Below are 23,371 nucleotides of genomic sequence, written 5' to 3'. Positions count from 1 at the left end.
TTATAATATTATCTTACTCTTTCTTATCATAATTTTATATGCCAATAATAACCTAAGCCTATTATAAAAAATTTAGCTTTCTCATTATAATTTAACTAGTGCGGACACTTAATTTCATTTGGTTTGTTATAATAATTTTTAGTATTTTATTAAATTAATAATTGATAAAATTAAAATTAATAAAGTTAAAAAAAATAAAAACTTAAAAACTCTTAGAAAAATATAAACAATTAACATAAACTAATCATTCAGAATTACACCAATAAACTAAAAAATGGATTCGATTCAGTTGATTGAACTCACAATGGTGGGACCAGATGAGTAGTTGAACTCCTCAAAAATTGGTTTCGACATTGTTGAAGCAAAAACAAATGTGTGCATCTTTTGAGTCATCAATGACTTGGACATAAAGAGGCTTGTAAAAACAGTAATTGTGTCCGAGTCATTTGAAAAAACAATAATTGTAGCAATCTTGATGAGCACACACAAAGCCGACATGAGCACATGAGAACATAGGCTTAGTGTCACGGTCCGCACGTTTCTCATTCTGAAACCACACGTTCGTACGACATCCAGATTACTCGTAATTTAAATCAATTTTTTTTTTGTCTAATTTTTCTTAAACAGTTTAATTTCGATCTTTCAAGCCATTTATTCATAAATTTTTTCTTTTTTTATTTTGATCCTGTAGGATTGTTCATTTCAAACTTGATAAGAAGGAATCCAACTCTCATTACTCTTTAGCTCATGATTTTCAAAATGGTTCTGAGCACCAATCTCTACTCGTAAGGTTTAAGGTCTCGAACATCGATCCTCGAATATTAATAAGGCCGCATAATTTCGATTTTTATGATATTATTATTTCTTGATATGATGAAAATCCAACACCATGCTCGTCGTATTGTACGTAAACTCTCGTATCAAATTTAAGCAAGGATAACACTTATGTTAGTTAGCAGCCAGCTCGGAGCATTTAGGCTCATCTCATCTTACAAGACTTAGTTCTTAGGGCTTAAGCCCTTAGCTTCTATGTAGATTGCCCGCACGCATGATTGATATCAAACATCATGCTAGTCCCGTAAGGGGATTTGGGTGGACTGTCCCAACTACAGCACACTTCTACTGATTGACCACAAGGGACTAGCAGCATACTTGCCTGCTATCTCTCACATCGCTTAGGCTCGATGGCGTCTCTCCTACACAAACATTATCTCATGATCCTTCTAGTTTAAGGAGAGAAAATCGAGGGGCATAGCAAACTCTACTGCGTAACCCCACGACTCAACGCAAAGTCCCGATACGAGGCTCGCAGGCCCCAACCATCTCTGAGTTTACCATGACTTGAGGAAACATCATGTCACACTCGTGAGCCTACTATATCTGCCCACCTAAACACCACTGGTACTTAGGAGTAGCTCATTTCAGATTAATCAGACCTCTGTCTGCCCGTTAGCCAAGAGGGCGGTGGAGAGCTAACATCAGTTATCCTCTTATAAAGAACGTAAGAGATTTTTCTAGTCTCCGACCAGTAACCGTAAGATTGTCTGAAATTGAGACACTTTTCTCTTCCGTCATCTCAGGGACTTTCTCCGGCTAACTCAAGGTCCCAAAACCTTCATCTTGATCACTATTATTCATTGATTCTAGTTGTTACTCCACCAACCCACTCAAAGGTGCCCGCACATGACTTCAACCTACAATGACTAACTGGTCTCAGGATACTAACACACTAGCTCACACTTACCTACGTATCTTGTGGTTTAGGGTTCTCACTGCCCGTATAACATATTAATAACCTATTTCAATGCTTCAAATGCACGTGAGAATATCTTAAAACCACTTTTTCATCAACTTAATCTCGATCATTACTCAACTCAAAGTCAGTCATGGCATGACCAAAGACACACCCAGGCCACTTAGCCTCTGAACAACTTGCCCCATGCTAAAGCCCCCAGCTGTTATTCTAGTGTTTTCTAATCCGCTAGTACCTTCAAGTTGTGGTAGTCCAACAATTTCTGAATCCTTGAAAGTTTCAACTGCATTTTCAGCAACTTTGCTTATAAGATTATTAGAATAAACAATCTTTGCAAACATAATGCAGTAGCTTCATCAAAAACAAAATAATTAAAGAAATCCTCTGATATTGCTCTTGGAGAATTCGACTCCACCAATCTTGTTCGAATATCAACAGGTCGAGTGTAAACCACTTTCATAATGCCCATGGTGCTAAAAAACAACTATCCTCGTTGGTAATATATGCTGAGTTGAAAGGTCCACCTCTAGCCCACAGCTTTCCCGACGCCTTTTCAGAGGACTCTGCAAAGTCGTAAAATCCGCAAAATTCAAGCTCGACATATAGTGATAACATTGTGGTAGTTGTATCTCATAGAGGAAGAACATTTGTCACAAAAAGCATTCGTCCTTTAATAGTCAAGGAAGAAACAGATTCTCGTAATACTCGAGAACTTCTAACACTTTAGACTTCCTGATTAATTATACATTTGGATTTTATCATATTTTTAGTATGATATGATTGAATTATTAATTAAATTTAACTATTAAATTTAATAAAAGTTATTTAATATAAATTCTTATTAATTTTTTTAATTATAATAATAATTATAATTATTATTATTTTTTTAATATTATCATCGTCAATCTCATCACCTATTCAATCAAATGAAATCTAAAATGACTGAGGTTGAGTTCTTACCTACAATGAGAAGAGAAGACACATTTGGTGGTGTTGAATCAGAAACGACAACATTTCGAACAAAATAGTATGCTGTTTCTACTGTCAATGAGTTGTCAAATGTAGCCAACAATAACATTCGTAAAATAGCAAAAGAAAAAAATTAGAATAAATAATTATTAAAAATCAAACAAAATTTAAAATTAAGTTAAAAAACATATAATATTTAAATTTAACTCAAATCTAATTAAACAATTACTGTTAATGATTAATCCTGTAACTCAAACAAAAAATAAAAAAATATTAATTAGATAAATTTTTTTTAATAATAAGTTAAAAACGCAAAGAACATCTCACAGTGAAATGTCGAAAATTTTGACTAAATTAAATTCAATTAATTAAGTATCATTAATTAAATTGATCTAATGCATAGAGTTAAGTTGTTTCAATTATGCAATTTAATTAATTTAATTTAATTTGATTTGATTGATTATTTTAAATAAGATCAATTATCTTATTTAAAATTCCGAGATTCGATTTGGATTGATTAAACAACAGTAATAAAAACGGAAAGGTAAGCGGGTCCCATATGTCACGTGGAGATTGGAATAGTGACCACGTAAGAGACAAAGAAAGGGCTGTTTATAGAATCTCCTCTAATCTTCTCTCCACCAATCATAGAAATCGTCCCACGTGCGACTTTGGACCCCACCAACAACCTTTGACATCATAGGATCAAAACAACAATTTTCCCTTTCTTTTTTTTTCAATTATCATCATATTATTATTGAATAAGATCTCTTTCTTTACCCGCAGTCATTTTTATGGAGAAATTTTATATGAAATTCGTTAGTTAAAGTTGATGAAATAATTTTTAGAAATTGATTTAATAAAAAATTTAAATTAATAAATTGAAAAAAATTAATAATATATAAAAACTATTAAAAATATTATTTTAAATTTAAATTTAATAGATATTTATTCATAAATAAAAATTTTATTAATATTTTATTTAAAATATTAATAAAAAAATATTAAAAAATTTATAATTTGATTTATATAATAAAATTTTTTTATCTATGTATTCTAATTTTTAATTTTATTTAATCAATAAAAAATTTTAGGAACTTTACTTAAGTAATTTCATCTACGTCTATTCCTGTTTTTTTCTATAAATTTGAACATTTTTGGCCTCCTGATCTTGATCTCTACTCCCTTCTCCCATCTCTACTGACTCACTCTCATCTCCTTTCTTTGCCTTTTCATCTGCTTTTCACTGCCTTTTCTAGTTTCTTCTTCATCTCTGTTTTTCTATATATTTCTACCTTTCTAGCTCTTAGGTATCAGCCCAAACAGTAGAGGAGATTCTTTTTATGATTTATGGGTGACTCTTCAGCTTCATATATCCACATGGTAATTCAAATATATTTAATTTTCTATGTCCATTGATTATTTCCATTGATTTTTGTGTTTGTTGCTATAAGATGATCAAATATGGTGATGATCATGAATATCCAGGTTCACCGTCTTATAGAAGAGTGTTTGATCTTCAACATGAGCAAAGAAGAGTGCATGGAAGCTTTGTCTAAGCATGCAAATATTAAACCAGTCATTACTTCAACAGGTTCAGTCACCTTTTTTTCTTTCTTTAATTGCACATATAGGAAAAAAAAAACACTATCAGTATAACCCACGATGAAACATACCAACCAGGCTTGAAGATTTTGATTTTGAGATCGGAGAGTTTTTCAGCTAAATATAATATGATCTGCGATTCTGTATGGTTTTGGTTACAGTTTGGGATGAGTTGGAGAAAGAGAACAAGGAGTTCTTTGAAGCTTACACAAGGGGCAGAGACCAGAGAGCAACTGAAATAGAGAAAAGGCAAAGGATTCAGAGCAGGATTAATGCTTCCATGGGGAAGAATAACAAGGACTGATTCTCACCAATATATATAGCTCAAATCCATGAATTAGAATTGTTAAAAGTAGTTTAGCTGAAGTAGTAGTAGTAGTACTGTAGTAGTAGTGGTGATGGTGGTGGTGGTGGTAGTAGTTGTAGAATATCACCATAAAAATTCAAAGTCCTGGGCTTCGCCTTTGCCCTTTGGTACAAAAAGTCTGCAATAAACAGTAAAGACAAGAGAAAATGATGAGAACGACTGGGCAGGAACTGGAAACAAAAAAAAAAAAAGATTACCGTGAAGAAAAATAAATAAAAATGAGAAACTGTAGTTGGGAAGCGTGACGGCGAGTGGAAGCAATATGTGGACGGGGGCCGCATGACTCGATGGCACGTTGTGTAAACGTGGCACCACCCTCTTTGTTTCTTTTGTTTGCGTGCCTGAGTCCGGTGTCCCAGGGTCGCTAGCTCGTTGCCCGTTAAAAGACTTTCTCTGTTGTCTGTTTATATGAAGTGAAGGGGGGGGATTAGGGACCATGTAACTTGAAAGGGACGAGTGACGACTGTGTGTCAGCTGTTACAGTCCCAAGCTTTTTGGTTTCTCGTTTTGATCAATGAATTTGAAGCTAGGGGTCAATAATTTTAATACCCATTGCCCATCGACGTATTTGTTTTTGTTCATATATACATGCACTTGTGTATGATGTAAAGTATGCGGTTGAGAAACTCAACTTGACCTTTACACTGTATCTGTACGAGTTCTGAACCTAACTGCCAACCTCCAAGCTAGCTTTGGTTGTCACATCTTTTTGCATTTTACTAGAAGAAAGTCATTTCCACAGTGGGTCAAAGATGCTTCGTTGAACTGATGCAAGAAAAGTTTCTAAAACTAGGAACAGCCATGGCTAAGAGTTCATGAACTAACCATGCTGTCCAAAACTCCTTGCAGAATTAGATAGTATTACATGAATTATCCAACCACGTCAAACCTAATCATTCCTGTTCGAAGGCTCAGAGAAACATGCTGCTAGCTCTGTCGTTTCTCCAAATGTTAAAAAGCCTGTGACATGTTAATTGCTGACTATACGGCAAACATGAAATTCAGATGAATCTCATGCACGGCGGGTGCGAGACCCTGATTGGAATTTGGAACCTCAGCCTCTTGATATAACAGAAATTTGTGGTTTACTTGAGTACGTGGGGAAGGAATCACGACTTTTATACTGAAAATGATCGGTGATGAAGTTGATAACCATTGGCAGATTATATATTTCAAATTTGTGACTTGTTATATGGTTTGTTAAGTTAGTAATTATTTTAAACACTTACTTGTTTATAAGAGAAAAGGAAAAAAATTTGACATAAAATCATTGCCTAAATCCACAATCTCATGTAACAAATTAAGAACTCAATTATTATAAAAAATATATATATCTAATACACTGGTGATGAAGTTTTTAAATTTCATTAGTGAATTTAAAAATGGTCATTTATTAATATTAAAAATTAGTTTTAATATAATAAAAAACCATATGATCATATTTTAATTTCATTTATAAAATTTAAAAATTTTACTGACGCACGTACGAAATAATAATATTGTTATTTATAAATAATATAAACTACTTCATATTTCATATTTTTTAATGAATGATAATGGAATCGTAGAATTCGGCTCCTATTCGGCCTCAAACTAACTTGGACAAAGCATTAGTCGGCCTCAAACTTCAAATCCAAACGTCCAATATGATGCGTTGCGTTTGGAACCAAAAACCGCACATTTTCGAATTTTCGTTGCTAAAAGGGGTTTTGAACTTTCCCTTCTCCCTCTCTGTAACTCTCTAAAACATGCAGTCTTTTGCTTAAAGAACACTGCCGTCACCAACCTCTCCGCATCTCTTTCAATCACCACCGTCCATCGTTCCTAAACCCATATCCTCTCTCTCTCTCTCTCTTTCAGGATTTTATCATCATCATCACCGTTAAAATTATCCTCCATCAGAGCTTCATCTTCCTCATCCTCCTCCTCCTCAGCTCCACTCTGTGGAAGGCCCAAACCCTCCCTTTTCCAACGTTGACCCCTTTCCTTAAAACCACTTGCATTACCATAACCACCGCCGCCGCACTCTTCCTCACGCGCTGTCACCAGAAACCCGCAATCGCCTCCCCAACGGCAACGCCCACGGTTGAGCCCACCTCAACGGACGCGAATATCTCCTTAGAAGATCAAGAAAAAACCATCGAAGAGCACTTAACTCAGTACTCAAATGACGTTGAAGCTCAACAGTCTCTCATGGAGGTTCGGATCAAATAAAAAAAGCTCCAACAAGCCATCGAAATTATCGACCGTTTGACCGAGCTCGAACCCGAAGACACCGAATGGCCCATGTTAAAAGCGCAAATCCATGGCTACAGTGGCGATTTCGAGCTAGCCAAGAACGAGTTCGAACAAATATTTGCTAAAGACCTGGTTCGGGTCGAGGCGTTTCACGGCCATGAAGAAGAACCATTGGGAAGCTTTGAAGGTTTATGATGGATTGGTGAAGGAAGAGCCAAGGGATTTTAAACCTTATTTGTTGATAATATGGTGGCCACGAAGCTTTTAGCCGAAAAAGCTTGAGACTTGAGAGACATGGGGTATGTTTATTATCAAAGCAGAGGTGAAGATTGGTGGTTTCTGCAAAGAGGTCCCTTTAATTTTAAATTTTTTAATTGTCTTTCAGTTTTTATCCAATAATTTGGATAGCAGTTTACAATTGAAGGGTGGGTTTTTAGTGTTGTAGTTTGCATATTGGTAAGAGGCATAGTAGATAATTAAGTTAGTTTAGTCATGCTCTGGCTGAATTTTCCATGGATGATGGTAGGAAGCTTGATATAAGTGCTATTTCATGCATTATGGTCATATTGTGCCTTATGTTTTATTTATTGTTGCATATTGGCATTGAATAATTTTCTTCGGTTTAGTATAAACCTTGCTATATTGTGCTTATTAATATCAAGATGAACTTCAAGCCCCAGTTATCCATTCTAGTTGCTATACAAATATGCATATAAATGTTTCTTCATGAATGGGGATTGCCATGAAAAATGTCAGTTCATAATCATGAATAGTAATTTAAAAATTGGAAAACCTGCTTTTATTTTGTTGCATGATGTGTTAAAGTGATGAGTGATGAATTTCAATATTTTCCAATTTGTTGGCAATTGAGTCTGTCTGCATTGTAAATTCAGTATGGTGAATAGTGATACCAATGCAACATTTATGTTGGATTTTACAGTATCCTTCTCTGTTGATTAGGTATGGTCACAATAATTTGCTGAAAGAGTCGTTTGATGAGGTGAGTGGCTCCTGCTCTGCTCTCCTGATTCATTCTGGTACTTATGGGCTTAAATGCGGTGATGAAACTATTCATAAACAATCCTACCGGTCTTTCTTCAATTTCTCTTTGCACTATTCTTGACCGAGCAGCTTTGATATCGCATACAATCTATACTAATTAAACCTAAGAAATGCTTCCTATATAAAATTTAAACTTTTTGTATAAAATACTGATAATTTATATATTTATATTATATTTTATATGAAAATTACGTGTTATAATTTTTATCGACATGAAAATATATTATTTTGATTAATTACTTTGGATTAAATTGACCCAAAAAGGCCAAACAAAAGGGTTACTGCCAGTTCAGCATGTAATGTAATGGTGTAAGGCTGTATTTGGGACGACTATGTGGTCCAATATTTATTAAGCCATCCCCGTATTTCTTTACCTTCCTTTGGAAGGTAAAAGCAAGAAAGAAATCACGAAAATATGAAAAAAAATAAAGCTGTTTTCATTGCTAGAACTTAGAACTAAGAAGAAATAATAACTTACAAATGTGCTAATCAACCAAATCAGAGCCCAAATGAAGCCTTTGAAAGGCGTTAATGCCTTAAAAACAATCAGCAGCACCAAGAAGATGAACAAAGATCCAAAGGGCAAAGACCAAAATAAGCATAACATGGTCTAAGTAATTGCTCCCATTCACCTCACACTAGACTCCCAAAAATGGTGGAATCCACTGTGGTGAGTCCATTTAGGGCAAGAGAGCTTTAAGAAGCACTCAATACAAAACTTGACTCAGTGCAAACAAATGCACAATGTAGATGTGAACAAATAGAACTGATTATCATGAAACGAAGGAATGCCAGATCTTCTATTAGACGGTTGGAACTGCTAAATTTCTATGTAATGTAGAACAAGGATGATAATAATAAAATGAATTTGACAAATTACAAATGCTCTTCACACTATACATGCTTGTTTTGCTATTTATTTTTCAACTAAGCTCCTGTTCCTTCATTTTCGTTTAAAATGCGATTCCGGAAATCACTCACCATAAGAGGCAACCCTTCTCTTAGAGAGATTTTCTGCTCCCTGTTGAGAAGCTCCTTTGCTTTGGTGATATCAGGTTTCCTCATATGAGGGTCATCTGCAGTATTCGGTTTATATTCTATCGTTGCACTTGGATCAATCATTTCTTTAACAACCCGAATGTTCGGAGGAAAGTGAATTTGTAAAGCCTCTATAAATTCTTATAAAGTAATTAAGAAAAAAAAGACCAAATGACATAATATCAAATTCGTGAAATTTATAAATAAAAATAATTAAACAAAATTTAAAATCGTTGAATTAAAAGATTTTATTATATAAATTAAATGTATAAATTTTGATATATTTTTTTAAATATATATTTTTAATAAAAATATTAATAAAAATTTTATTATTGAATAAATATCGATTAAATTTAAATTATAAATAATATTTTTAATATTTTTTTATATATTATTAATTTTTATATTAAAATTTTTATTAAATCATTTTTAAGAAGATATTTTACAAATTTTACTTAAAAAACATCATGCAAGTTATCTCATGATGTAAGCAACCTCTGCTCTTAGTAAATGGTAATGCTTTGCAAATAACAAAAGCAACTAACCAATTAGTGATGTGGAAGTGGAAATGTTGGCCTTTCTTTCCAAGTTAAAATGCACGCTGTAAGACGACACGACAGTGGTATGAGCTATGGGAAGCTTGTATTAATTTGCCGTCGGGCCAGGCCGAAAATATGAGCCTCAGCCATTTCTCGTCGGGGCTGACTAATCATTCAACCCATCATGAATCATAATCTTCAAATGGACAACACATAAAATATATATATATATATATATGGATACTCGAACTTTCTAAAGCCACATTTTTCAACCGTTGTCCTGTTTGCAAGTAATTCAACCATATAAACACATCAAATATCTAGTTTATAGTCTTCAGTCATTCTGTGGACAAAAGAATTTGAAACTTTTGGTACGAAATATATGAAACGTGCATTGTTACAGCATACTTTATTTCCTTGTCATGACAGCTGATAGTTTGGAAACTCATTATCAAAGTCACTTTGATTTGGATTTGACAGACAACTGTGCCGGCTATTTGAAGACACCTAGCAATTGTAGGATAGTGTTTGTCAAACCCTTTGCCTACAAAATGGCTTCGAGTCCAATTAGTCTTTAATTCTAAAGTTTTTCCTGGCTCTGTTGCCTTGGAAGAGTTGCATTTGCCTGTGTATGCCACGTAAGGTCTCATTAAAGTGTTCGCCGTTTTTCTCAACTATTTCGTTTTCGAACCATCACCGTCTTGTACCGAACTATCTCAGCTCCTTTCTATTCATTCGTCCAAAATCTTTCTAGATTTGATGAAAATCAATACCTTTGTGTTGAAATTTTGAAACATAAAGATGAGGCTAGCAGCAAAAGGATTGTGAAACCAATCATCTAACTAATCGACACTGTTTGGGCAGAACAGCGACCGTGTTAACGTAATTTTAATCATATAAGTTATAAAAATTATGATACAATTACAATATAATTATGCAATTACGATAATTACATTAATTATCGGCTGATTGATTCAGTAAAAAAAAATTTAAATAAATTTTATAATAAATAAAATTTATTAATTTAAAATCAACAGAGATTGATGCAAGTAATTAAAATTTAACCTTTATATATAAGGTTTTCAAATTTTAGTATTCATAATTTTTTATTAATTAACGATGTGTAAATTAAAAAAAAACTTTAAAAATTTATAAATTTCCTTATGAATTAATGTCTCATCCTAATTTTAAAAATAAAATTATTTTTTTATTTCTAAACTTTATCGGATTTAAAAAAGGTTTAATAGTTTGATCATAAAATAGATCAGCAGACAACAGCAAACAAAATTCCTTGGAGGACTACTAACATCTATTAGTTGAGTAATAAAAAATTTGATTTTTTAAAGTAAGATTTTGATTTTTAATATTATAAATAAAAAAAAATAATTTTAAAAAAATTTATCTGACTCAACTTAAAATTAAACAAAATTTAAAATAATTATCTAGTATCGATGATTTTAGATAAAAAAAATTTTCCTTGGAGGACCAAACAATCGTCAGTTTCTCTCGAGTTTGCCCGTGCATGAACCGAACGGCCCTATATATCATCTAATATCACTGACTATGATGGAGCTTTCATTTCAATATACATATATATAATATATATATATATATATATAAAATTCAAAATGGAAGTTCGAAATTTGGTTTACGTGTACGGATTGGAAGAGATTTTTCGTCTTACGCAACTCTAATGAGTTGGAAATACAACATGCATTTCAAAGTTTTTAGCAATGTGGTGAGGATCGAGTGCAATTTCCATGACCATGACTGCTCGGTTTTTTTCTTTCGTCATGATCGCGCTGTGATTCCTGATTGCTTTGTGGTGCCGGGGCCTTGACGATGATAGTTGATATGTGACTGGCAAAACTTGATAAAAAAAAAAAGAATTGGATTATTAATTTTGTTTTTAACAGAGTTATCAATTCATATATTCTTAATTTCTCATTTTTTTTCTTTCCTTCGTTTATTAATTTGCTTTGATTTTGACTAAAGATTTTTTTTATTATATTTATTTAACTTTTTGGTTTTGTTAGTCATATCATTCATTTAAAAAAATGTATGGTTTGTAAAAATATATTAAATTATATGAATAAATTTTAATTTAATGAAATTATATATGAACTGATTTTTAAATTAAAAAAATTTACAAACGGAATCTTAGGTGTTTAAACTTTCAAATCCTCTCTCAGATGACTACAATAATATTATATTGATAAAAGGGTTCAAAAATTGTTTGAATTAAAATTTAATAATCATTTAAATTTATAATCAATTAAATTCTCATACATTTATTTTTATCAATTGAATCATTGCTATAGGAAAAATAATTAATTATTTCCATCTGATCAATAATTTAATTTAATAAAAATAAATATATAAGGATTTAATTAAATGAAAATAAGTGTTTAAAAATTTAATTGATTCAAAATAAAAAATTTAAATCTTAAAATGTAAAGGATTTAAATGATTATTAAATTTTTATTTAAAATCTTTTTAATCTTTATACCAATTATATTCCAAATCTATCAAAATCATTCCAATTTTTACTAATGTCACGTTATCATAATCCATTAAAGAACAAAGAGAAAAGAAACGTTTTAGAATAACAGACAATATAAATATATTTTAAATCGGATTTAATCGTTCAAAAATTAAATCGAATTCATACTTGATCAAATTAATTATTGACCAATTGATTTAAGTGTAATAAATACATTAAAAAAAAATCTTAGCTTTGAAGTAAAGAAATCTGAAAGTTGAAAAACTTGTGCAAATTTCATTTGCCTTTATCCAACTTATTTAAAGCTACATTTGACATTATTATATGATTAAGTTGTGATTAAAATCGTGATTTGGATCTACTCAAAGCAGTTATTTGTTTTAATTTAAAATAACTTGAAAACATTACAAATATGGATAATAATAGTTCGATTCGAATTTGATTTGATTTAATTTTTTTAATATTATATAATATTACAAAAATTTAAAATTTGATTCGAATTAAATTAAAATTTATTAATTTGGTTTGATTTATGGTGTTTAATTTTTAAATATTATTTTAATATAAAATTTTAATATATTTAAGTAGAATTTGATATAAAATTATTATTTTTATTTTATAAAAATTTAAAATATATATAAAAAATAAAATATATATATAATTCAATTTGGTTTAATTTTTTTAAAAAATTTCATATTTCTATCCGAAATCCAATATAAACTTAAAATATACATTTAATATCCAAATTTGATATGAATTAAATAAAAAAAAAATCGATCATATCCTAACATAATTGAACACTACAATTTTGAATATATTTTTTAACTTTTCAATATTTTTCTCACTCCTAATTACAAAGCAATTATTTTATGGATTATAATTAAGTTGTTAATAGCGTCAAAAATTTCCACCGATATCAAACTCAAGTTGATAATTAATTTTATTATTACTTTTAAAAGTTAATTTTAATGAAAATTATAATAATTACTTAGTATATTATTATTTAATTGTTTTACTCATAATTCTATTTTTTTATACAAAATCATCTGAAAAAAAAAATAAATCTAAACATAATTTGAAAATTAGTTAAATTTTATTTAAGAAAATATTTTTCATAAAATATAATTATTTCATGAAATTCAAAATAGATAATACATTTTTATATTTTTTTAAAAATCATTTAAACTTTACCTATAAACTCTATTTAGCATTTTTTAAATATAAAAATTTAAGATGAAAAAGAATTTTTTAAATTTTAGTCAGAGCAAATCTTATTATATTGAAAGTATACATTATTTAAAACAATTATTAACCAAAAAAAATCTGAAGTAATGTTTTACTTTTAGCGCACTTTATATTTTTTCTATTTTTTTTTAATGTGCAATTAGATGTTATTCTGGCGATGTCAGGGGATTGGGAGACATGTACCACGTAAAGGCAACGCGTTCTTCCCTCACAAGTAACCGCGTCGCTCGTCCACCGTCTATATAAAACTCCTCGCCCAACGCCCCAACTCCGTTTAAAATTCCACCCAACATTTCTTATTATCATCTGCCGCCAACAAAAACCAAACAAAAATAGCTACAAAGCAATTACCTCCTTACGATCTCAAAAGAGGAAAGGAATGAGGAGTCTTTGCTTCAGCACGAGAACGACGTCGTTTCGTCAATCCATGTCACCTTCAAGAGCCTCGCTTTCCAGTACTCCTCGCCGTGGATTCTCCCAATCCATGGTCGAGCAAACCATCGACGCTGCCGCAACCATCATCATGAAATGGGATGCTGAAACATCAGCTTACGCTAGAGTGACCTCTCTTTTCTATGAAAGCAAAAGAGAAGCCATGCAGTTCATAAGATCCGTTAACGACCTACAAAAACTCATGAATTTGCTAGTTTCTGATCAAGGTTCCGGTTCGGAAAAGCTTGTTCAAGCTCAACATTTGATGCAAATCGCGATGAAGAGGCTTCAAAAAGAGTTTCACCAGATTTTATCAATGAATCGGGCTCATTTGGATCCGGAATCGGTTTCCACTCGATCATCACGGACCTCCGGCCGATCAAGCTCGTCGGATTACGATGATGACGGTTCATCTTACCATGAGATTCGTGCCGTAGGGAATTCCATCTCTGAAGTAGAAGAAGTTTCTTCTATGGCTATGTCCGATCTAAAATCGATAGCGGATTGTATGATCGCTTCCGGTTATGCTAAAGAATGCGTACATATTTATAAAATTATCCGAAAATATATTATTAATGAAGGTATTTATAAACTCGGAATCGAAAAAATAAGCTCGTCTCGGATTAATAAAATGGAATGGGATGTACTGGATTTGAAAATCAAGGACTGGTTAGAAGCCGTCAAGATTTCAGTGAGGACGCTTTTCAATGGAGAAAGAATCCTATGCGATCACGTATTTTCTATGTCGGATTCCATCAGAGAATCTTGCTTTGCCGAGATTTCAAAAGAAGCGGCCACTCTTCTCTTTGGATTCCCCGAACTAGTCGCCAGGTCCAAAAAATCGCCGCCGGAGAAAATGTTCCGTGTTCTCGATATGTACACGGCTATTTCAGAGTACTGGCAAGAGATTGAAACGATCTTTTCTTTTGAATCGACTTCAGCCGTCCGATTACAAGCTCTTTACTCGCTGGTTCGACTCAGCGAGTCAGTGCGGTCGTTGTTGACAGATTTCGAGTCCACAATTCAAAAGGACTCATCCAAAGCGATGATCCCAGGTGGCGATCTGCATCCTCTAACGATCTACTTAATGAATTACCTCACTTTCCTCGCTGATTACAGCAACATCCTCATCGACATCATCGCGGACTGGCCACCGTCCGTGAAATCGTCTATACCGGAATCTTTCTTCAACAGTCCGGGTTCCGACGAATCGCCTGCGCCGGCCATCTCCGTCCGCCTTGCATGGCTAATCCTCGTCCTACTCTGCAAACTCGACAGCAAAGCAAAGCATTACAAAGACGTCTCATTGTCGTACTTATTTTTAGCCAACAATCTACGACATGTAATCTCCAGAGTCCGTATATCGAATCTCCAGTACTTACTCGGTGATAAATGGGTCGCAGAACACGAAGCTAAGGTGAGTTTGTTCGCAGCGAATTACGTGCGGTTAGCGTGGGGCCACGTATTCGCTTCATTGCCGGAGAATCCAACGGTTTCGATGACACCGGGAGCAGCTAAAGAGTGTTTCAGGAAATTTAATTCAAGCTTTGAAGATGCGTGTCGGAAGCAGAGTTCTTGCGTCGTACCCGACTCGAAACTCCGAGACGAGATAAAGGTTTCCATCGGGAGAAAGGTTGTCGCGGTATATCAGGAGTTTTACGATACGCATAAATCAACGGTTGGAGATGAAAGGAGCGTTAGATTATTTGTCAGATTTTGTCCTAAAGATTTAGGGAATTACTTGTCGGATTTGTTCATGGGGAAGGTTAGTTCCCGGAGTTCATCTATGTCTGCTTCCGCGTCGTCTCATCGGCGGCATAACATGCATTCACCGTTACGAGCGTAGAGGGTTTTTGTATTTTTTATTTTATTTTATGGCCATTTTTTCTTATCGTTAAAAATCGGCGATCGTTTTGATGTAGTTACATAACGACCATTTTAGGTTTTAACGGCTTATTATGTGTCCTTCCACATCTGTTTATTCTGTCTATAGCACAGATTTGAGATTCATTACTTCTCTTTCTGCTCATTGCTGATTTGTTGTAAGAGAAATGATTTTATGTATACAACTTGAGTATATAATTTCGTATGAAATTAAGGAGTGCAAGAAGCGTGACACCCAATCTCAGTAGAGTTAAACTTAACTTAGTGAGATTATTTTTAGAATAAAATTATAAAATTTTTGAATTAAAATGAATAATATATGTAAGTTTGACATGGATTTTCACAAAAAGATCAGACAAACTCTTGCATCAAAGCCGAAAACACGACATTTCTAATAGCAGTCAAATAAAAACTGCTTGCTAATACAATAAAACTGCATGGATAAATTTCTATAGAAAAATGAGCTGAACCTGTACGGTTGCCAGTATAACCAATCAATTAACCAATAATTTCTATTAACTATCCGTCAATGGCCATTTGCTGCCATCTTCAACATCCCAGGCCAATATATTTCACCAGGAGTCTCTCCTGGACAAGCGAGAATCGCTTCAAAGCTACCATTTATATGATTTTTATTGTCTTTGACTCCATAGCCTTGAATCTTCATTGGCTGTAGTTTGGTAGTGCAAACTTCCATTGTAGTTATACAGAGAAAGGTGCAAACTTCGTATCATCGGCAAAGAAGCAGGTGATGGCAGTTATTAATAACCTCATATGGTTGGCTTGTGGGCTGATTTCAGTTGCATTTCTTGCCCTTTCATATATTGTATTTGGAAAAGATCATGAGTGGTGGATAGCTACTCTTATTACTGGTACAGGGACTGTTATGATGGTATCGACATTGGGGACGTTGTGTCACTATTGGATGATTGTGAACCGCATTGAGGTTTCAAAAATGCGAAGCAGCCGGCGGTCTTCACTGTCATATAAGTCTGACACACAGATTCTGAACAATGAGCAATAACATAATTAGAAACTGTGTGGTTTGAGCTTTGATGCGCCTTGTATCCTTCTCCCCAACTATAGCAGGATGTCAACCTAGTGCTTCTCATTGAAGCAAAATTGCAAGATTGAGCTTATACAGATTGTAAAACAGCAGAGAATATGTAGAAATTTCCTTTTTGAAGTTCAATGGATCAAGGAAAACAAGTTAGTTAATGATTATCTATCAAACATTATTACCCTCAGAACTCACTGATTATTTTTTCCAAAAATAATCCAAAACATATCACTACTGTTTCACACTTAGCTGCAATGATTTAACATTGTTCAAATGAGTATACAATAATATGTCTATTTTTGTTTCCTTCGTGAGGTATATCACGGAATTCATGGGTCTCAAATCTTTTATACTGTGCTTTTCCCATGTCACATGCACAAGATTCCCAATGTCATAGTGTTCCTTTTCCTCTTCTTGCAAGACTACAAAGGAAGCGTAGTGGTGAGTATTGCAGTAATTCTCCAACATCCTATGGCTTTCAAGTCTGCCTTTGTTGCAATTCTACACTGTGACCTTCATATGATTCAGTCTTCCTTGGCTAATGCTTCAATTTCACCATATCCTGCATGAGGATGACCAACCAATAGTTTGTATGACTTGGGTGTGACATGTTCTTTGTTTTGGTTATTTCAGAAGATGAAATTCATTCCTCTTGTTTTTTCCATTTTTCCCTTTTTTGTTGATTGTGAAAAAGGCACGTCTGACTGCTTCCGTGTCTCAAATTTTCACTAATGGCTTTTACTTTCTGTCATTAGCTCGGAATTAGACAAGGATTCAGAAGCAAAAAATGGGATTACCGAGAAATGCAAGCCGAAAACTGCTAATTAAAGAATTTATGATGTACCATATTGAAAAGACAAATTGCTTTCCTCAGATGGTATTTCTTCCTTCAATCTTCTTCATAAAACTTTTCATTTCAAGGTCACTTCAACTTAAACTCATCAGCCTTAGGTATCTATTTAAAGATGAAAGCTGTAAACATTCATGCTCCCTGGTAATGTTGAATACTAGTACTATGGCATTCATTCAAGTGAGGGCAGCAGGACATGACCATAATGCTGATAAACTCTACCCGCTAGTAGGACATTTGCCTTCTAGAACATCTTTTCACGTCTCCCCCTTTTCAATTCTTGTTATCTGACATTTTCCAGAGGCAAAGTTATCAGCATTGTTACAAAGTCGATGAGTTTCTTGCCGATGGAAATTCCCATTTCTGTTTTTTTTTTTCGGAAGGCTGCCTGCCAACATATTTTGCTGTGTTATGCTTGTATTTTTGGTGAGATTTTAATGAGTTGTTTTCTCTTCAATGTCGGCTAAATGCATGAAATTCTTCTTATGACTTTTCTTTCCTTCTTTTCTTGTTGATAATCAGGATAGGACGCCAAAGGAGATCGACCAATTGAGAAAAAGTTGCCCAAATGAATCAGACAACCCAGAAAATGGATTAATGGACCTACTAATGTAATTACATTTTTGGTTTCCAATTTTTCCAAACTACAACTTGAAATGTTTTGAAGTCCTAAAGCAGAGATTTTCCTTTTTAGCTTTTCTTTTCACCTTTCTGGCATATAACTAGAGTTTACTTCATATTAAACTACGAGGCTTTGACTTGCTGCTAATTGTCATAATGATAATATTTCAGGTAATCAAGGCTTCATTTCGGTAGATGAAGTGAAAGAGAAAGAGATTATTAAAGTTTAATTTGAAATGATATGAGGGAACAGTTGATTATTTTATACATGGAAACATCAAAGGTGCGTTGTGCTTCAGACAAAGTTTAAGAAGATGACAAGTTACTTACAGAATTTTTATAATTTAAAATTGTCTTAAGTAAATAATATTGATTCCTTGAATCAATCCTGACATTTTTCACATGCTTCACTTGCTGACATGGTCCCAACAATGTCAAATATCTCCATCCTTTTGTTTTTGGCAATTCAAATCTCCCTCCCTATAGGTGTATTAGGACGTGCAATTCCTTTTCTTGATTGCTTGGGTCAGTAGATCATTAATAATTGGATTTCTCACTTGAATGAACCTTCTTTAATGAAGTAAAGGAGGATTCCAATGGCAATACAACCTTTTGATTGCATCTTACTTCTTTACCTCAATAAACAAAAAGCAGTTGCAACAATTTAGAAGAGTTCATTACTGAACCCTACTTCTAGGGTAGGCTATGGAATGCAGTAGTAAGGTATCTGTCTATCTGATCTGTTCCATCCCCTAACACGATATTTCGAAGGAAGGAAAAGTTTCTTAATCTTAGCTCCTTTGAGCTTAGCTCAGTTGGTTCATGCAGCCACTCTTAGCAGTTCAAGTTTCCCTTGAAATCAAGTTTCCATTCAAGTTGGTTCATCCGCTAATAAGCATATATTTTCAGAGTCCAACTTTTAGTCTTTTTGCATAGATAGTTCAAGTTTCCATTGAAATTAAGATCCTTTTTACAAGCTTACAAGTTTTAGTACCTTGCACTTCCATTCTTTCACCAAATGGACAAACCTGATCTTACAGGTGGGGAAAAGGAGTTGCTTTTTTATACTTGTCTGTACTTATTGTTCTCAACATCTGTCAATTACGCAATTTCATTATTTTTCCTTCCAATCCTGTCAACAATCTAGCAGGCACGTTTTGTTTATTTTAATGTTTAGTCAAAATCATGAGAAAATAACAACAAGATGAATGAAAATTTTGTTTAGTTTAAGACAGCTAAAGTTCAGTTCATCTCAATTCCAGTGTTGGGATAACAATGACAGTACACATTTGCCATGTAGATGCTCTTCAGATGCAGAAAGAGGATAATCTTAGTGATCAAAATCATTGTAATTGACCATTTCTTAAACAGTAATATAATTCAATAATACAAAGCCTTTGGCATAGATTATTCTTAATTTGCAGTAAACCATGTTGCTCTGCAGGGTGTTGATCATGCTAGTCATGAACAAAGCATCAGTTTGCTCCTGTAATCAAGGATTTTTAGGCATCAAAATATAATCTAAATCCCACTGTTTAAACTAAGATTGCAGGGTCTTATTTGACCAGCATAAAAAGGCAACTTATTGTTATTGACTTGTTCAGATTATGTGAAAGTAATATGATTTTTTTAGAACTTAACTTTTTTGGTCAATGGTCAGTCTGTTCCTAATGATTTTAATATTGAGATGAGATGATAAGGTCATCCGTTATTCATTGAAATGATTCAAATGAAGAGTAGTTTCTCTTTTCTGGACATAATATACAGATCTCCCCACTTCCTGAATGTTAAAAACTGGGATATTGCATAAAGCCTGAAAGGCTGAAACAGTAATAGATAATAGGGGAAATCTTCATGTAAAATAACTTTTGTAAAATACACCTTGTTTTTACGGAATCTACAGATTTGATCTTACTGAAAAGGTTTTTTCACTTGGGGAACTGATACTTGTTTTTCCCAATGTTTTATTCATTGTTATCAACGGAAATTGACTTTTAAACTAAGCATCAATGGGGTAAAACTTAGTTAAGTGGTAAGGATCATTGTCAAATGTGAAAAGATGCTCCATGGAAACAGGCCAGTCGTTGTAAAATCAAGCAAACAGATATTGGATTCAACAGAAATATCTTGTCATGCAATATCTTGAGCAAGTACAAAAAGGAAGGCTATATAGTGGGGCTAGACTATTGATTTTGAATGATAAAGTTCCATGGAAGAATCTCTAGTCATTTTTCTCTTTCTTATTTGAACAATAATGGACTTGAATATGTTCTTTCACAGAAATGTATTAAAGGGTTGGTGTTGTGCAGGAAAATCATGCAAAGTATCTGAATAATCACACTGCATTAAAATGACACGCACTTTGGAAGAATGTAACAGGAACTGGGTACCATTTCAATCAACTTCAGTTGTGAAAGCTTCCAATGGTGGATTTTCAGTCTTTCCAAAAGTAATTTCACATTCATACGCTGCAAAGTCCTGGTCTTTCTTGGTCCCCACTAACTGGAATCTTTGAAGCAGAAAGTGAACAAACCCCAAGTTCACTTGCTGTCTTGCTTGAACTAGACAGCTGCTGAGACTGCTTACAGTGAGCAATTGCTCCCTCAATTGAATTTTCAATCTCTGAATTCGCTCTGTTGCTCCTTTTCAGCAACTGGAAATCACAGAATCCGCTTGAACTAAATGAAAAAGATGAAGAAGATGAAAAGGAACCAGAAGAAGATGTAGATGTAGGTGAAGACTTTGTTGCGGAATGCCTATGAATTACCCCTGAAAAAGACCTCCTATGACTATTTGCAGCATCCTCAACCAACTCCCTGTCAATGCTCTTCATAATAATACTTGATATTTTGAATCCGTCATTATCAAATTCAATCTTTCTAGATGGATTCTTCTTTGCCATTTTCATGTACTTGTTAACACAATCTCTGCTCGTTGAAACATTTCCTGCGTCTGCATTGCATGCTGCTTTGGCACAAGACTCATCAGAACAGGCAGACTTACTAAACAAAGACTTAAGATAAGCCCGGGACGCCTTGAGCTTTTGGCTTATTGAGGATTGCTTGTTCTGCTTGAGCTTTCTAGGCCAAGACTTCTTGCAATTATTGCCAATGAAGCCATTCAATTCAGTTGACCATTCAAAGAAATAGTCATCAGGGTTTAGTTCACTACTCACCCTGCAGGATTCTGACGGTGAGATGCTGTAGGATTCCAATGGGATACTTGTATTAGTTGAAGGAACAGCAGAATTTTCTTCAAGGGGTGCGTCAGTTTTGCACTCAAATGTACTACTGTTGGAACTTTGAAGTAGTTTCTGAACCATTTGCAAGCGATGAGGGAGGTGGAGGGGAAGGAGCCTACCCTTGTAGAAAAGCTCATCAGCAGGGAAAGTTGAGGTAAAAACTCCATCTCCAGAAACTGAACACATTTGGAACTCAAACTCTCTGCTGTGTGGTGGAGATCTTATAGAATAACACGAGAAGTTGGAGGATGAGCTTATCTCCATATCAATATAGTCTTCATCTGCATCGTTACATGAAGCTTGGCTGGTGTCCATCTTTTGAACTGTCAACAACCTTTCTCACTCTCTCTTTCTTGGAGATGGCTCAACTTATGGGAAGGTGAGCTTGGTCAGGAAAGAGAGGGACAGGGAGGGCATCCTTTAAAGTGAGGATGGAACCAAGTTGGAAAAATAAAATCATAAGGTAAGGAGTTGTCAGGTCTTTTCCATTTTTTCCCCACTCTCTTTTTCTCCTTTGTAGCAATATCTTGAATGGTTCCAAAACAAAAAAAAATGGCTAAAAACAATGTGGATTTCTTTTTTCCTCTCAGCTGAACAGCCTCTGACGGACCCGTGTATGTAATGTAGTATATATTTTGCATTTTTATCCCTTCAATTTGCATCAAAATTTAAGTGGATCATATACAGTAGCCTTGGGTTGAATTTTTTTTGCTATTTCATCATTTACCTCATGCCTTATTACTTTCCTAAATTCTGCATTCTTAAGGGTGAATTACAACTCTTTGTATTCTTATTCCAATGTTTCAGTATTAAAGAAAAGAATGCAAACAATCTTCTCATTATATTTATTATCATTGCCTTTTCTCTTCTGAATTTGACTAGCATCCATAGCCAATGAACTTCTGACACATACAGCTAGTAAGCTTAAGGTGAGTTGCAAGGACTGTTGGGTGCATCCCATGTTTTTGTTGAGGCACTTTGAGTATTGCCATGTTTAATTCTTTGAACTTGAAATGTGGTGCAGAAGGTAAGAACCTTCCACCACCAGAAAGAAGGTGACAGTGCCCTTTGTTTTTGTTGTAAGTTTCAATGTAAGCAGCACATATAAATCTCTTCCAGTAGTGTCAAAGAAAATGAAAATAGAAGAAGAATAGATCAAAAGGGGCTCAATGGAATCTTATTTGAAATTATGATATCCATGATAGTGTATTCACTTGAGAATTCTCAAGGATTTTAGGCATCTGCTGCAGCTAAACGATTTGTAAATCTAATATAAATATTTTTTAAAACTTGTCATTTTTTGTAATCTTGAAATGGACAAACCTTCCTGACCCTAAACTTTTATGATAAAAAAAAAGTAAAGTATGTTTTTCTGTCTAGTTTATTGATTTTGGTTGGATCCTGAATTCATCAAGTTTTTAAAATAGAAATAGCATTATTATATATATATATATATATATATATACATACAACAGACTACTTGTTTTCTGCATATCTACAAAGTTCTCCGCAGCAAAATTTAAATTTCAAAAGGCCAGCCCTTTTTCCAAAACCTGGTTACTTGCATTGTCAAGTTTACAATTCAATAATAAATTAGAGACTAATACAGAGAGATGTTATTACATTTACAAGTTTCCAAACCTTTAAGCTAAATTATTCTCTCCAAGAACTGCTATGGGGACTATATATAAATGCCAAGCATTTGACTTGGTCAAAACATGGGAGAATTTTAACCCTTTTCTTCTCTTGATTTATTCTACCAATTTTAGAATTTTTCACTGCAGCTTTTGACCTCAGAAACAGCAAGCATAAGCTCCATTCACCCAAAGGAAAAAGAAAAAAAACATGGGACGAGGTTTATCCAATGCTCGAGGGCGTTTTTGCTTGTCTCCTCTTGTGCTAACTGTTTATTTTTACCTAGGGGTAAGAACGTTGTAGTTTTTTTATTTTGAGGGTTAAAATGA

General features: G+C 33.7%; 1 protein-coding gene and 3 pseudogenes across 2 annotated transcripts; 3 read left to right on the top strand and 1 right to left on the bottom strand.

Annotated features, from left to right (window-relative positions):
- The first annotated feature begins 3,895 nt into the window (after window positions 1–3,895).
- On the top strand, window positions 3,896–5,242 carry LOC111296950 (uncharacterized). Its single transcript, XM_022891443.2, has 3 exons — window positions 3,896–4,105; window positions 4,211–4,316; window positions 4,489–5,242. Exons 1-3 carry the CDS (start codon window positions 4,073–4,075, stop codon window positions 4,629–4,631), a joined length of 282 nt encoding a protein of 93 aa, XP_022747178.1. The 5' UTR covers window positions 3,896–4,072; the 3' UTR covers window positions 4,632–5,242.
- Window positions 5,209–7,926, top strand: LOC111297837 (uncharacterized; annotated as a pseudogene).
- Window positions 7,927–13,587: 5,661 nt separating this feature from the next.
- On the top strand, window positions 13,588–15,764 carry LOC111296676 (exocyst complex component EXO70H1 pseudogene; annotated as a pseudogene). The gene has a single exon (XR_016326305.1). The product of XR_016326305.1 is annotated as an exocyst complex component EXO70H1 pseudogene (transcript).
- Window positions 15,765–20,221: 4,457 nt separating this feature from the next.
- Window positions 20,222–22,016, bottom strand: LOC111297149 (putative membrane-associated kinase regulator 4 pseudogene; annotated as a pseudogene).
- Window positions 22,017–23,371: the final 1,355 nt, after the last annotated feature.

The sequence above is a fragment of the Durio zibethinus genome, chromosome 12 (genome assembly GCF_047325235.1).
Source record: "Durio zibethinus cultivar Kanyao isolate XHJ-2024 chromosome 12, ASM4732523v1, whole genome shotgun sequence".
Classification (NCBI taxonomy): Eukaryota; Viridiplantae; Streptophyta; class Magnoliopsida; order Malvales; family Malvaceae; genus Durio; species Durio zibethinus.
Note: the sequence above shows the minus strand (reverse complement) of the source record. Positions and strands in the feature narration are given on the sequence as shown.

What these genes read in the sequence shown, in the direction of transcription:
- LOC111296950 (XM_022891443.2), top strand. Translation starts at nt 4,073, where the DNA reads ATGGGTGACTCTTCAGCTTCATATATCCACATG. An exon ending in CAGCTTCATATATCCACATG is followed by an intron (nt 4,106 to 4,210) that starts GTAATTCAAATA and finishes ATGAATATCCAG; the next exon opens with GTTCACCGTCTTATAGAAGA. An exon ending in ACCAGTCATTACTTCAACAG is followed by an intron (nt 4,317 to 4,488) that starts GTTCAGTCACCT and finishes TTTTGGTTACAG; the next exon opens with TTTGGGATGAGTTGGAGAAA.